Source organism: Haliotis asinina, chromosome 3 (assembly GCF_037392515.1).
Source record: "Haliotis asinina isolate JCU_RB_2024 chromosome 3, JCU_Hal_asi_v2, whole genome shotgun sequence".
NCBI classification, from domain to species: domain Eukaryota; kingdom Metazoa; phylum Mollusca; class Gastropoda; order Lepetellida; family Haliotidae; genus Haliotis; species Haliotis asinina.
The window spans coordinates 80,307,805-80,325,361 of NC_090282.1; the positions used below are offsets into that span (position 1 = coordinate 80,307,805).

At 36.7% G+C, this 17,557-nt stretch overlaps 2 protein-coding genes across 2 annotated transcripts in view; one reads left to right on the forward strand and one right to left on the reverse strand.

Annotated features, from left to right (window-relative positions):
• The window catches only part of LOC137278551 (exostosin-like 3), a 59,421-nt gene extending 45,643 nt beyond the window's left edge, over positions 1 to 13,778 (reverse strand). The window contains exon 1 of the mRNA XM_067810985.1: positions 13,705 to 13,778. The gene's annotated coding sequence lies outside the window, so the exon portion shown is untranslated. The remainder of the gene's footprint in view (positions 1 to 13,704) is intronic.
• Positions 13,779 to 13,998: 220 nt separating this feature from the next.
• Positions 13,999 to 16,363, forward strand: LOC137277130 (dynein axonemal assembly factor 3-like). Its single transcript, XM_067808800.1, has one exon. The coding sequence runs from the start codon at positions 14,113 to 14,115 to the stop codon at positions 15,538 to 15,540; it is 1,428 nt and encodes a 475-aa protein (XP_067664901.1). The 5' UTR covers positions 13,999 to 14,112; the 3' UTR covers positions 15,541 to 16,363.
• Positions 16,364 to 17,557: the final 1,194 nt, after the last annotated feature.

Here is a 17,557-nt window from a genome sequence, read left to right on the forward strand (position 1 = left end):
TCGCATTTTTTTCAAATTTATAGGTTGAATTAGCATTTTTGGCGATTTATTTTGGTAAGTACATACCGAAAGTTATCAGAATCTGCAGAGTTGTATTTTACATTGCATGTGACCTTTACATGTATGCTTGTACTAAGCTACCCAAACACAAGACTGGAAATTGGTGTGATTATATGCAGGCCATTAAGGTGACCATAGTCTGTCTCACAGTCCTAGAACCACAGTATTTTGCCTACTGCCAAACCTTCTCTGCAGTGCTAAAGCCTTAAATGAGGCAAGTCTAGATTTCCTCAGGTTTGGAATCTCTGTTCTTCTGGGGTTCCTTTTCAATTAAAATGGGTTTGTTTGTTACAATCAAAATTATATATATATATGTTCAGAGACTAAGCCTTAGTTTAGGCTAGCCACACCTCATTGGAACACACCAGCAAAAAAGAGGCATTTCATGTCTGAAAACATAAAAGTTTGATATAAACAAGTAACTACAATGAAAATGATCAGGAGCCCCAGACAGGTGAGAGTCTCAGACCCTGTACAAAATCTGTACGTGATTTAGGAATGTGGTGTTAGTGCTGATGGAAACTGGTAAGGTTCAGTACATTTAACATTCATAACTCCTACTGGTTCCAAAATTACAAACTTAATTTCAGAGTTATACCCCTGCAACAGAACATGAGTGAAGTCTGAATTTCTAACACTGTAATCAACACGGAAACAGCTGGCTGTTTACCTATACACAAAATGGATCAGCTCATTAAATAGATATACATCACAAACAGAAGCATCCACAAAAAATGTTGAACTTCTGCATGATGACAGATATTCTCACATATCAATATTAGATATTCACAGCATTTTTAAGACCAGTGTGTGTACACATGTCTAGATATGGAGCTTTGTTTGAAGCTGAGAGAAATGACTTGCTTAATAAGGGTAAATACTGAATTGCTGTATGAATGTTAATGTATACAAAATAACTGGAATTTGACAATGTAAAAGAGAACATCTTTACAACCTTAAACAAAACAAGCTGAGACTGTTATTATGTCACTGACTTTCACAGGTTTACACACATTCAGCTCAAGTAAAAATAACTAGCAGCATAAAATAGCTAAAGTATACACATACAAAATATCTCAATTATAAGACCATATCTGCAGCACCCAGAACTTCAATGAAAACAGGAACTAAAATGTGGAACCAATCATCTTTCATGTTCAAGGATCTCATAAACAGTTCTCAGTGTTTTGCCAACTCCTAACTCATATATGATATATTCCAATCCACTCATTACCAGTTATGATGTGGTTAAGGTCTGACGAGGATGGAAGGCAATAGATGTGAGAATGTGGTATATATTTCTCTGTGTAAACATGGGCCTGGTGATTTAACATTTGTACATGCGGCCTGTGAGCCAAGCCCCCACCTGTGGCCTGTATCAGCCCCCATCAACAAACACCCTACCAAGCTGACACCTCACTACAACATACATTACTATGATTAACTGCTTCCTCTTCATAACCTTTGGAAGCTCGTTCTTGTAATTTATTGTCCTCTTTTATTTTTATGTTTTTTTTGGTTCTTCCAAATTATAAATTTGAGCATGATGAATGGAAAGGAAAATATGTGACTGTACAGCAAAGAAATAAGATTGATGATGGTAAATATAGATTAGGTCATTTTTTCTCCTGGTAGATAAGAATAATAGGTTATGGTAGAGTAGGTAGAAAGCTGCCACACACAATCTCTCTCATACAATGAGCAACGTGCAATGTCCCAGAAGATGAACAACACTATATAATATCTTGCTTTCATTTTTGCAGTTTACAGAATATTGCTACTGTTTCTTGATGGAATGTTATGCAATATATATCTTATCTGACATGAGCTACTGAGTAGGATCACTGATTCAGCAATATCTCTATGCAAACTTCAAACTTATGGTGTAAGCATCAATTCATAAACCTATCAAACCATAAGAAAAAGCGCAGATTTCATGTGTCTCTAAAATCAATAAGACAAAGGATAATAGTTGCACTATGTACTTTCAAGTATTTTCATCAACCATGCCATAATAAAATACTATAAAAAAATTTCAGAGTTGGTCAGAAAGATTTTCAATTTCAAGCATGACTGTAACTTTCACATATCTTAATTTATATGCTGAACTTCTAACCAAACAAAATTCACGAAGAAATGAATTTGTAATGTAACGCAAATCCTTAAACAGACACAATGAGATCTTTTCCTCTCACAGATATCCTTCAGTTTTTATATATTCAAGGCAGGCTTCTATTCAAGGTTACAACTTCCAGCTTCTACGAAGATAGAACTTGGAATTAGAATAACACATGTGCTTTCCATTTTGTATGGCTTATGTTTCAATATCATCTCAATGAATACCAAAGTCATTGAATGGTCTGATATTCTTACACGAACCTATTTGAGAGAGGCACTTGTTGAGTTGATAAGAGGGATGTCCCAAAAGTGGTCGGCCTCACCATATTATCGATGTCCAATGTTAGAAAAGCTTCCATTACATGAGGAGTCATCGGCAAAGTCATATCCAGAATTTCACATACATGGCTAATGTGAGTAACGAGAGATTTGTCATCACAGCACATTAGGGTGTTATATTTCTTAAAACATTGCAGCAAGCGAAAACCAATCTTGTCATTTGGTACCTCTTGGATAATGGCATGAGCTCAGATAATATGATATGAAATATTTCAGTATAGTATGGATGGCTTCACGTCACGATCACCATTCAAAGATTTGGATTGCTTGATTTACGTTTAGACAAGGCTGTTTTTAAAGGACACCCCCACTTTAATCTCTCAAAAACATTTTGTCCAGACATTCAAGCTGGCAATGTTTACAACATATTGAGGGCTGACTCTTGTGTTACCATTCAGTATTTCATTTGAACCCTTGGCATCATGCATGAATAGTGAAAACATTGGAATAAGTTATGTCCTTCTGATTACATCATCTGAAAGTCAGGGTGGGTAATGTCAAACAAGCTCTGTCAGTAAACATCATGGGGGGAGTCACATTAACAAGTGGATGCTAGCAATGCTAATGAAGACAACTCAAACAATATATGACTATCACACCCTGAACCATTTGGTCACCCCAGTCCTATCTAATACCATGAATACTTATCTTTAATTCTGCCCACTTGAAGCCTTGAATGCTTGTGTTTGGTTTAATGAAGCATAAAGTGCCATTTATGATGGAGAAAATCTCAAAATGGCAAACAGGCTAAAGCATTTCAGAAAACAGAAATATAGAGTTATGACTGACTACAGATCATTATCAGAATCCAATCTTATCTGTGTTGGATCACAGAACTACATACGACTGACAAAAACATGACGAAACCCTGGTTCATTTGAGTACAAACAGAACAGCATGTGATAAAGTTGACAAACAATATTCCTCTATGTGTATGTGCATGCTGGAGTAAAAACATAAATTCATAACCATACTTCAAAGTCAATGACATCTGGAATTGAAGCAAATGTCAAGAAATATATAAACAAAGTAGAATTCAGGCCATGATATCAGATATCACCATGCCAATGTTCGCTGTACAAAAGAACTTTCTGATATAAACATCACAGCCATAAGCCGGATTTACAAGTTTTACAGTCAAGGAGTGTAAACCCTGATAACAGGAAATATTCCTGACGTAGCCTTCAATGTTGTTTCTAACAAACTGATTCCAAGTTTGCCACTGATCTCATTCAGCATAAAACTAACACCAGTGCGTATATTGTTTGTGAAAACTAAACCCAGTTATATTCCAGTGCAAGTTCCACCTGAAATAACAAACTGTAATACTATCTTACTGACATCACATTGAAAAGTCATTGGACTGAGCTGCTCAATTTCTCTAAATGATTCTGGAATTGCAGTAATCCTGGTAAAGTCTGTAGCCCTGAAGTTGCTGACATACCAAGTACAAGCCCAGGCTGTTTGGACTGCCGCTTCTCATGACATGGGACAAACAGCTGAGGTAGTTTTCCTATGTCTAAGTCTTCACACATGTTCAACATGTCATTTTCAACTTCAGCTGAGAAAGTCCTTTTCAAATCCAAATGAGATTAGTTTTACGCCGCTTTTAGTTTTAGCAATATCACAGCATGGGAATGGACTTCAAACATTTGTACCCATGTGGAGAATCAAACCAGGGTCTTTGGCATGATGAGTGAACACATCAACCACTAGGCTACCACTCCATCCCATTCACCAATAGCCCATAAACCAAGTGCCACGTTTGCCTTTGGTACTGCTGATATCTTCCAAAGTTGTGAAGGTTTTTACGGTCAAATGAGACCTGTTTTGACATTTCACATATGAACTGTAAGATCTTCCCAGATATTTTCAGTGTTCACTTTCACACAGAAATCTGCGTTTTTCACGCAAAAATATAATACAGTCAGGCCGCGTTAGTCCGGACCCCGACAATCCGATTCCCGCAATATCCGAACAATTTGTTTACTATGTAAACTCATTACCTGTTGATTCAGTAATCCGGTGCTTCACTCTCCATATCCGAACGTTAATCAGCGGTAACAGATTAGCTAATTCCACATAGTTTTGCTTCATTTTGTGGTACATCAAAAAGGTTCAGATAATCCCTTCACACCATGAGCCCCATTCAGTGGTCATGGTGGTAATTGTTAAACGACACTTGCAAGTTGAAGATGTCATTAGTTTGTGATTTTGATCAATTAGTAGGTCTCACTTTTGGTTAGTTGGAGTAATACCTGTCATGCTTACTTCCTGTATAAAACAGTGATCGTGTCAAAATGAGATCACCTGACGCTTGTCACTCATAATGGCAAGTCCCTTCCCTAGGTTTAAAAGATGTGAAATTACTGCCGCACAAAAAAAAGGAGAAAACCCTAAAGCCAATTTTGATCTTATGTGTAAATATTTTGGTCAAGAATTCGGGCATTCTATCGGCAAAAGCACAATTTCAGACATCGGATATGTTTTGTGATTGGCTATGATCATTTGACAGACAGATGAAATCACGTGGTTGACACGTGATCTTACTTCGTAACAATGCTGCCAGTCACAAGTGTGCCAATGTCAAACTGACCAACGTGAAAGTTAATTTCTTGTCCCCAAACACCACATCGCACATTCAGCCAATGGATGCTGGGATCATGAGAACTTTCAAGGCCCACTACAAGAAATATCTCGTCAAGCATTTCATCCAGTGTGCTGACTGGCCACAGACGCTTAATCTCCGTCAAGCACTGAGAAAACTGCCTGGTCTGAAGTAAAAAAGCTCCACCATTCAGAACTGTTACCGTCATGTAGACTTCTTTCACAAGTGAGTTTTGTTACGTGTATGTATAATCTATCCAGACATGATTGTATGCTTTGATTGGTTATTATATGAATATTCAAGTTATTATGCCTACAAACTGTAATAAAGTCTTTTGAAACTTGTATACGTTCGTATGTTTTTGTATTGCCATGTCAAAGGGAAGTAACCCTACTGTAGTTGTGTTCATAAAAGTTCGTTTCACTATCCGAACGTTTTTGATGAAAAACAGAAGTGTCCGGATTAACGTGGCCTGACTGTACATGTAATAGCACGCAAAAATAATTTTTGAGTAGGTGTTTTGGATCCATAGATTCTAATGTGCTTAATTTTGAAAGTACCTTAAAACAACAACCTATAAAAAACAGGACACTTTGAAATTGAAATTTCATACACAAAACATTTGAACTACATATTTCATTTCATTTCTGCATGCACTCTCACAAAACTTACCGCAAACATTGATTTTGCAATTCATTATACGCATGAGTTTGATTGAAACCCCAAATAATTTCACTAGAACATTCCATGACAACAATCAAAGCTGCAATTTAGCATTGTAGCAAACCACTTTAACATTAATAACAACTGCAACCCCCTGTTTTGCCACTGAAGCAGGGAGAGGACAAAAGAATAGTCATTCTTCATGACATCAGCTATATGCATGTCAAACATGGTCCATTTCATGCACACATGCATCAAATCCACCTTACATCTCTATAAGGTATCCATATCATTTCCCCTTCTTTATAGTATTACTTACTTTTCTATAGTTTATGACCTTATATAATAAACAATTCCTGATATGAATTATTGATGCATGTGTTATCCATAACATTGTACATGAACTATTTTGACAAAAACAGATTATGATGTGCTCGCATTACACAAGGGTACATCGTTATTCATATGCTGCTTCTAATTATTCATACGCTGCTGCTAAATTATGTTGAAGAGGCTGTTTTCTTAGTAATCAATGCATGAATATGTCTGTCACTCATTCACCACTAACTAATGATTATCAATCTCACTACATGCTAAGAATTCATGAAAGTTAAGATGTATTTTGTGAAATAAAACCAGAAAGCATCTGTAAAGCTCACCTGACTAATGAAGTTCTTATATTATGGCACTTACAAATGTACGACTAATCCCCATCCACATATCAACAGAGAGTTTGATGCCAATGATGTAAGGTAAATGAAATGCATAGAGGATACTGAATGACCTTCCATGAAATACCACTTTTATTAATCAAGTTAATATGATTTAGTATCAAACGAGCTAAGCAGGTTTGATGCTAAATCTTTCACGCGTGTAATAAAAGTGGTATTTCACAGAAGCAAGTTTAGCATTATGTTTATTACTCTTTCAACACGAATTGATAGAAACTGCAACTACAGTGCCCACAGTGAGGACTTTCAGCTTTCCACGAGTCAAGCAAGGTCTAGTAACACTGTGAGGGCAGCATTAGCACTGTGACATCAAAACTCTGAATCACTATGACGTCATTCATCTAGAAGTATTACACTAGTGCAATCTTGCCAAACAATATTAGTATTACACTGCAGTACCTTCCATGAGAGAGTAATAAAGTAATCCCTTATAAGACCAATGAGGTATTTCTAACTGTTTTGTTTTTGTGAATATTTAAGAATATTCAAGTTTCAGCCTCATCAGTCCAGCAGTTTCCAAGAACATATGAAGCAGGAAGAGCTCTTTCAAACACAAAAGTCAGTGAGTGTCTGGGTTACTGGGGGTCATGGACTGGATTGATGCTCAAGCATAGTAACTGCCCACCTCTTTCCATAACCTACAAGATTATTTGTACTTGTATAGTTCACCATTATTGCCAAGAATTATGCAATTTCATTGCAATTAATATCATTTCATTATTTGTGATTATATTATTACCTTGTTACTGATATTTGTTAATAACATCAGAAACTTCCTTACATTGACCTTCGTGTTGTGTCATACATTAAATGGCATTTTAGGGGAATAGAATAGTTTGGAAATTCAGAGTTATCTTTCCTTGGAAAGAGTCCAACACTATTTTCAATTTCATCACTGTGGCCATTTGCACTTAGACAAGACTCAGATGTGAACATAGCCATAAGAGTCACTAATGGCTTGCCGCCGGAATGGAGTAGTTGCATCCAGAGCATTACAATGATCACAGCATACATCTGTTTGAAAGTCCTTGAAAACACTCGAATGTCTCATACTGGCTGCAACCCCAACATAATAAAAGAAGTTTAACTTGACAAAAACAGTTAAATACACTTCTGTATAAATGATTTCTTGTTGAAATGTTCTGCTTACACAGGTTCTTATTTTCACTCAATACAAATAAACCCTTGGAAAAAGTTCAAACCAATCTTCTCATGTTTCTCTATTTCAATATTGGCAACTGCCACGTGGCACATAGTCAAGACAACACTAGTCTCCATCCACTACAAACAGTTTGAATACAAAATGTTGACTTACAAACTCCTACAGATAACAAATCAGTAACTGGTATGTGTTTTCTGTTCAAAAAGCTTCTACCTTGGTTATATCAGTGCATGATGTTAAACATTCCTTTCTTTTTCATAGCTCATGTTCATTCCTGTTCCAGGGTCATGATAAAAGAATGGCCTTTCAGTTTTATTCATTGCTGGCAATAATCACCAGGTGCCACAGCTGTAGTCAGTGTGCTAAATAGGTAGACAAGTAATCCTGATCTTCAAATAATCAATACATTCTCAGGAAAGTACTGGTGAGTAGAAAACTGTAACATCATCAGCTGAATCCTCAGGGAGTTGAAGTAGGTTTTTATTTCCACGACAATACACATCTCATGTTAATAGTTCTGCACAGTGGTGTCCTAGCAACATTTTCTACAGATCAATGTTGAAGTCAACTGAAGGGGTTTAAAAAACAAAACATGGTTATTTTGCTTAAAGGTCACATGCAACGTAAAACACAACTTTGCAGATTCTGGTACCTTTCGGTATGCACTTACAGAAACAAACCATAAAAAATGCCAATTCAACCTATAAAGTGGAAAAAAACGCGATGAAAAAAAAGCCCGCGAAATCGGAGTTCAAACGTTTCACTAAATTCCCCCCAGCGCTGGGGGGAAAACTGGTTTCAACAGCTGTGCTGCGCTGTGTCCATAACGCATACGCAGTGAATAGGTTCGCGGAGCTTGAAACAGTATGCATGACCAGTGTCTGAGGTCGTGAGCAGTAGTCTAATCTTGGTTGTGTACATAAACAAGTAAATAATCTACTCGTTTACGTAAAACAACTTGTTGATTGTGGTAAGCAGTCTCTGTCTCAGAGAAAGCTCAGTGTCTGGTTTATTCACACCTATATTCTGCCTGCCTGCCTGTCTGCTAAAGACAACATGCAATACACAGCTTTAATCATTGACCACATGCAATTTGAACTTAACACCTATCAGACTATACGACATAAAGAAAATAAGTTGATTTATGACTCGTGCACCCGAGTCCCGTGTCTGCCACATTATGTAATTAGGCACGTGTGATACACATGACATGTTTTTATGTCTGTGGGTTGCAAACAAACTACATTCACTTTTTTCGGATGACTGGATCTGATGGAAACATGTGCAAACTCTTGTCAGTTTCAAGCCCTGCTTTGTACTTGGACGAATGACAGATTCCAGCCATGCAGTAGTTTACCATCTCTACTGACATGATTTTTTATTGGATCGAGCGCAAATTCAAAGAACATGTATTTTCTAAACCCAACATCTGTATAAACATTCTTCATGGATAACGACTTCTTTTCGTGTATATGATTTTGTTTGACAACAGTATATGAATCCATACTGAAACGACGCATCAAGTACACAAAAAGAAGTTGTTATCCATAAAGAATCTTACTTTCTTGTGACTGGCTATACTTCTAAAATGCCCATCAAACAGATCATCTTTCTGTACACACAATCAGCCCTCAGCATATCAGCAAATGAAACAGCCAATCGGAAGCCGTCGTTACACTTGAGTGCATATCCATCCGCTATGACTGGGTTCGGTCTCCCGAGGGCTTCGTTTCGGGAGAAGTAAGCCCAAGTACAAATTATTGCACTTTTGAATCGCGATTGTACGCTTATATTTGTGTTTATTTGTTTTTCCAAAAGCAGCAATGTATATTATATGTCATGAATAAGTGATAAATGTGTTTTAATTATGTTTTATTTTTTGGTTGCATGTGACATTTAAAGGAAAAGCTGGAAATGAGCTCCAAACACAAGCTGAATACACTAAGGAGATTCTGGCATCCTTGAGGTATGCTGCTATAAAATTTAATACTAAAACCAGCATTTGAATGTAGGGATTGCATAAAACATGGAAGAATATGATTCAGGTCATGAAGATGATCTAATACCTCAGTTTGAACACTGAATTTGGTCACCAGATACTGAATGCTTGGCATGTTCAGATATGCTTTCATGAGAGTCTGAAGTGTACAAGAAGTCATGTTTATTTCAAATAGAAAATGGTACAGTTCTTGCCAGGTTTATTAGTTATCATGATTAGCAGTAATTCCTATTTTTTTTACATATTTTAGAAATCATCACTTTCTGTGATGATCAGTACATGGACTTGGCAGTCTTGTCCAAGTTGCCAGTTGGCAGGCCATTTCTAGGATGAATCTGTATTCAGTTTATCAACATGGATCAGATGCTGAAGTCTGTATCAGAAACTTTTAAACCTATTTGTCTAAACTATTCAGTAGTTCATAATTGAAAAACTCTTTCAGGTTAAACATGTTAACAATTTTAGGGCTCAATTTGAGAAATGATAACCTACCAGCACCAGGTGCAACCTCATATGAAAACCTAGTTGCACCAGTCAGATTGGACTTGCACTGCTTTTACTGCAAAATAATGAAAGAAATATGTTGCTGACTTTTCTAGATCTTTTATTCAGAACTTTACTCACGTATTATAACTCACATTCATCTTTGCTACAAACATATGCCGTCTGGTTGAATTCCAAGTAATTCCAAGTATTTCTAAATATGTGAATGGCATTTCATTTGTCGCTATCCTAAATGTTACCTGGTACCATGGATAAAATTTTTGTTGTGTACTTGATTTTCCTGCATGTATGGACTGCCTTTTCCAAACTGTCTTATTCTTGCATAGTAGTGCTAGCTCTATATGCCCAAGATGTAAGGTTAACCTGACTAACCTGATGGATTTCCATTACATTCAATCTTATAGACTTGCACCCATTTCTGAAAGAATCACTCCTTCTGCTTTTATCATACTTTGACACATGGCACAAGACATTCTATTTTCTAAAAAATAACTTGCACCAGGTGCAAGTTAGATTAATCAATAGGTTGCATTTTGTAACTCTATCGGTTGCACCAGTGCAAGTTACAAAGCACAAAATCGAGCCCTGAATTTCCACTGATACATTAATATCTTATTAAGGTTTCCCCTTCTGATATATAATATCCTGAGGTTAAAAACAGATAAACGTAACATTACTGATAATCCTTAATGAACTAAAATCAATAATTATTGTGTCTGTGTCAGCTATTCATTCATGTTCAAAAGATGCCATTGTTTTTCAGGAAAACTAGCACAACAAAAACTGTATTAGTCAGATATAAATCTAGAAATGCCCCTTGATTTAACATGTGAATGATATTCTATCCATCATTATCCACTAATCTTGTGTGTAGTTACAAAGGCACCCACAAAGGACATTATCAAATATTCACAAAAATAACAGTACAGCTATATTCCCCCAGTTATTCTTGTTTCAAGTGTACAGATATCAGATATGCCTGATTGATTGGCTTACTAGTATTATGAATATCAAAGTTTTGTCACTGAGAGTTATCAGTATACATTACCAATATTGTAAGCCAATGGGCCACAGGCAGTAATATATGATTTATATTGACTTAAGAAATCCTAAAAAGGTGGAATTTATCAATATCTTAAGGACAAAACGCCCTCAGTAGCTTAAACAATACAAGGCACGGTCTGGTACAAATGAGGAAAGATAACACTGACTGGTAAATATATCCCATAGCGGCTCCAATACTGGTCTTTACAGTTCATCCGAATGACCATGTGCAGCTCTAGATAATCACTCAGTATTGTAGTATAGACAAGTTGCATAATATGGTGAAGGTCTATCTGAGTGTTGACATACTTTTGTAATCTCATAAGGCACTATTGCAACTAGCTTTATCAAGAGTTTGTAGCTCACGTTTAACCATACTTTCCAGTAAATCTGAACATGCAAACAGCTGACTGTATAAACAAGGAAGTCATAATGCTCTACCTTATGACCCAACTGACACTCAAAACTAAATAATACCAATGACCAACAATTGTTTAGAGTGTCATCACCTTTAATGAAAACTGATGAACACAACAAAGGTTATGAAAATTTTCTTACAATACCAAACTTACTAATGAACAGAAAACTATACAATACATAGCTAAAATACTATAGACAATAAAAAGTCATTTTCATGTGTGCCAAACAAATGAACGTAAAATTCTAGTATTCAAACGCTTTGGTATCAATTTTCCAGCAATACCTTCTTTGACAATCTAGTGTATTAGATTGACATGTGACGTTTTAACAGTATAAATATTGTTGTCATCCATCAACTTGAAACATGTGAATCAGTGATATTGGGTTTAGTAACAGACTTGTTTATACTGACTGCCCTTAATCCATAGTTCATGTGAAAGCTAAAGGAACATAATTTACATGTATACTGTCACTGTGACAGGTCTTGCCATTTGGATCACTTTTCTGATCAAGCACCAATTCACGAGTGAGTTGAGTTTTACCACACTTTTAGCAATATTTAAGCATTATCATGGGGACTGACACCAGAAATGGACTTAACACATTGTACACATGCTGGGCATCGAACCCAGTCCTTTGGCATGTCAAGTTAACACTTTACCAATAAAGCAACCCACCAACCACCACTAGACAATCATAGGGGTTAAGTCCCTCTTTTGAGTGAAACACCCAATCATGCTTCATTGCAAAACTTAGCTAGTCAAATACCCTTTGACAATCCTTAGGTTAGGTACCCATCTAAGGTGATTTCGGTAAGTGGTAATGTAGGACATTTGGTCAGTTAGCTCTGTTAACTCATAGCCATCAAATTTCTTGTTTCACTAAGAAAATGGCTAATGCATATACACAGAAAGGTAAACAATTAGTACCAATCACTTTGCAAACAAGCAGTGATTATTTGTGATTGCACCCATTGTCACAATGTATAGTCTGTTTATAGTGAAAACATACCAACGACTTTACCCCCTTGTAATACATACCAGTCCTAAGTTAAACAGAATCCTGAGACTTAAATTTTCATTTCACATGGTAAAACTATGATGATTCACTATCCTAATTTCACATTAATTGGTGTACTTTTTTGTTTAAAGTGAAATTCATTGGTACATTTTCACTGCAAACAGACTACTGGATGTTCGCAAACTGAATAAATTCATTTGCCTATCTGAGTGTTTCCGGCATCTTTTTTCACAGCTGGACAAAGTCACCAGCTAGCACCTTACTGTTAATTGATTATGGTTTTCACTGTGCATTAAAACTTGCACCCTAGCAACCAGAAATGATCAGAAATGTAGAGGGTATCACAATTTGTCAATGCCACTATTTTTAGCCTGGCTTTTTCCAAAACTGCTATTTTTCATTTGACCACACCTTGATGTCATTATGAAAATGTTACCTTTAACAGGGAGAAATATAACTGATTCATAGACAACTGATTTTAAAATTTGCCAGGCGTGATGACAATTGAAATTACCACATAGTTTAACTTTGTATCAGTTAAGTCTGATATATACCAGATAACAGACAAACTGCTAGCTTCCTTTCTACCTCACAACTTGAGTTTGGTGCCTACTGAAATATGAAATCTACGCCCTAATCTAGCGTAAGGTATACCGTTGATACCCCTTCTACATCTATAAAAGTGTCAACAACAGATGCCGGACACTCAGAAAATGACATGACAGTTTCTTATAAAATTACAAATTACTGTTGAAGACAATTACACCATAATCGAAAGATCTGGCTGATGACACCTTTGACTGTCAACACCTCTGTTCTCTGTGTATGCAAAGGTTTGGACATATATCTGTGTTGTTGATTATAACACTTTACATTATCAACATGTTCCCTGTTCTGAGTTCACTGGTCTGTGCATTTGGGTCAGTAGAACAGTAATATACAAAGTGAGCAGGTGAAGTCATGCTTAAAATGTTAAATCTTAAGTTAATATGCAATTATTCTGGATACAACAGAAAGCATCTGAAGACTGACTTACCGTGTATACTACAGCCACGAGTTTTCACTATTTCGACAGTTTACTGTCAACGCCATGTAATACTCGCTAACCACATGAAGAAATGCAACTTTTTTTTCAATTAATGACCATGTTTTAACATATTAATAACATGTATATTTCATCACGGTGAATATTATGACGCAGTTAAAACAGATGCATTATTTGAAAAGCTAGTACCTGATGCAAGTGTTATGAAAACAAAATGTTTTGGTTCGAGGTTTTCCAGATGCCCGGAAGTGATTAAAGGGGAACAACTCTCTATGAAATGTCATTGTCAGCGTTACCAAGCAACTGATAAGCAGGAACGAGCATGCTGGCTATTTTGTGAACCTTAAGTTGGTACAGCGTTCGAAAAGTTCGAAAAGTATCGTAACATCTGCAAAAGTCATGGATGGTCTAGGTACTATTACATGGTGGGGATTTAGTCCCGCCATCGACTTTCAGGATTCTGATGCTGGAGTTTTGATGGAGAAGACGTCGTTACAAGATAAAGATACAAGTGATGTGGTAAATATTTTGTTAGTTGGAGCTGGAGACGTAAGGCATATTCTGAAGACAATTGCTAACAGGAAAAGACACAAACACAGGAAAATAAATATGTTTGTATGCGAGGCAGCTTTAGAACTTTATGCCCGTGATATCCTACTTATGACAGTAGCCCTTGAAAAGCAAGACAGAATGGGTCTGCAGGAAAAGAGTGAGCTTTTTCTAGAATTGTATGGAAATGTTCTTATAAGGGAACAAACAATGCAGTACGTCCAGAATAAGGCCAAAGAATTCATCAAGATGGTGACAGATTGTGACTATTTGGATGAAAAGCTTCCATTGTTTGATTTATCACAGCTCAAGTTCAAAGAACGAGACTTTCTGGAGGGTATCTTCAAACTGTGGCAAAATACAAAGTTCACATTTGATGTATCCAAATGCTGGGACTTGAGATTGCGTCAAAATTTAAAGACACGTTATGATGTAAGAATGAATGTTTTTGACTGGGACTATAACATGGGACTCGTCGAAAGAGGCGCTGATGTTGTGAACAAGTCAGAATATCAGGCTTGGAGAAACACTGGAGTTGCCTTCCAGTTCCGGGAGGGAACTTACGACACCCCAAATAAGACCTTGGCATCTGCCCGTGTGTTCGACCATCAGGGAGAAAAGCATGGGAGGATGGGCTACTGGGGAGACATTATTGTCAGTCCATACATTTCATTAGGAATTGAATCAGAAGAACAGTCTTTATTCAAAAAGTATAACAATTTGTACACAAAAACAGCTGAAGATGTTTCCCAGTTCAATATGCAAGCCATGCTACATGAACTTGCAACTGGTGAGAGGTACAAGCAACCAGTGAAAGAAGAATCCAAACAGTCAACATCTGTAAAATTGACACAAATTACAGAAGAAGATGAAGAAGAAGAAAATAACAGTGAGAAAGAAAAGATGGAATTATCATCACAACATGACCTTCCATATGAAGCCATTCCCATTGATGATGTCAAGGTCACCTTCTTACCATTAGGTCCTCTGAAAGATCATCTTGCTGCCAAGAGCAAATACCAGAAGTTCTTTGATGTTGTGTATTTCTCAAATAGCATGGTCCACCAGCTTACACCAGATGTCAGCAGAATATTTGCTAAACAATGTACACTTATCTTAGAAACTGCTCAGTTCATGCTTGAAATTAAGAAGGAACAAAGAGAAGAATTCCTGAAGAAAACCACATCAATGGCTAAATCAGCAGGATGTGAACACATTGAAACAGTAGGCTGCCTGTCCAAGTCCTTCACGAGACATCTTTACAAAGGAAGTGAATGATTGAGATGTTCATCAGTGATCATGTTCTATCCAGTGCGAAATGCCTCAGTCTGAGTCTGCAAATCGCATATCCATTGAATTGGAAGCATACCCATTTAACAATGCAAATGTGATGGAATCTTGTACTTTGTATACTGATGAATGACAGATGAAGATACATGTTTATGTTGCAAGTGCATTCCATTAGACTCTTTGAAAACAGCAGGGGCAGCCTGATCCATGCAGGTCAGCACAAACCACTATGTCATAGAAACTCATGCCCCAGCGTGTCTTAAGTACACCAGACTATCAAGGATAAAGGCTTGCAGTTGTTTGCAGTGAAGCCTCTTGATAAAAATCTCTCCATCATTACTGTTCTGGTTACTGAGTGTGAGAACATTTCTGTTTTGAAACCTTACTGAGTTTTCTGTCAGAGGGTCTTGTTAAAGAGTGAGACTATGATGGAGCTTCAGATGGTGCATTGTTATGGTTTTTATTTCCATATTGAAGACAGACTGATATAGTAATGATATGAGAAACGAGTTGTGAGTCATCATCATGCATCTTGTCATGGACATGAAAGGTCTCAGTAGCTCATAAATTATATGTTCATGAGTAGGCACTATGACTGACATTGTTGATTCTACATTTGTAAATTGAATCAAATTCATATTGCAATAACAGAATGTTTACAGTTCTGAATCACTGAGCATGTATTGAACGTTGTTTCTGTAATCATTCATTGTCTTCATTTCCGAGCATGTTGAAGTATGTATGAAGTGTATTGTTGGGTTAACTGTTCAATGGAAGAGATCATTAAGATTATTAAAGACATCAATCAGTTTGTTTCTTATTAAGGATATAATCCTTATTTACTATCACTTGCAGGGGCAGATACAACTTTTGAGAAATGGTGTGTGTGCGTGCATGCATGCATGTGTGTGAAGTTCAAAATACTTAGAATTGTGTACCTATGGATATGAGAAAAAAAAATGTGAATGTTACCATTCTTACACCTCAAAGGCCACTCAGTTGTGTACTTTCCAGGGAGGCAAATCTATTGACTTGGTTAACCCTTGAAGGTCGAGTTAAAATTGATCTTCAGTAACCCATGCTTGTCGTAAGAGGTGGTCAGGCTTGCTGACTTAGTTGACACTCATCACATCCCAATTGCATAGATGAATACTCATGCTGGGGATCACTGGATTATTTATTTATTATTATATTATTTACAGACAGCCACTATATAGCTGGAATACTGCAGATTGCAGCATATAACTAAACTCACTCACTCCCACTGACCACGTAATACTGGGATGTAAATTTCTATTCACTTCTGTCTAAATATTGGGGAGCAGCTGCATGCTAAACCAGTATTATTAAATCTAATGGTATTTGTATGATTGCCATCTGACTGGCATGGAAATCCACACTTTCAGACCTTCAAACATGGGTAGTGTGTGCAAACCAGATATTCTCTAAGTCAAAATCTTCTAGAAAGTAGTAATAACATATATTTCTAGCCTCTGTTTCTAGCCTCTTTCTCTGTAAGAAAGTTACAATCATATATATCAATCAGTACTCATTCTCTTACTATCATTGATAGGATAATTGATATTAGATTGCAAATGATTCTGTAGCATTTGATTTACAGACCATGCAATTGTTTTGTGCTTTTTTCCTAAACAGAAGCATTTGCTGACAGATTGCATTTTACCAAACTTGCTGGTAGTGAAATGGCAGGGCTTGATGTGAACAATGTCACAGATTTTTCTCAATGGTTGTGTCATATGACTTAAATGTGGTTTATGGCGGAGTATGTGTAATCGCAACTGTGTATACTTTGCATAGAACACATACAGATGTACAGCATGCTCCGTTTTACTTTTCTGCCTCCATAGAAAGGCAATTCTGATTCACTAATGCCTTAAGTTTTGTGATGAACTTATTTGTGGATTCTAAACAATCAGTACTCAAAGCCCTCAGTCAGGTTATACAAAATGACCATTCAAGCAGATATGCATTGTTCTTATTATAG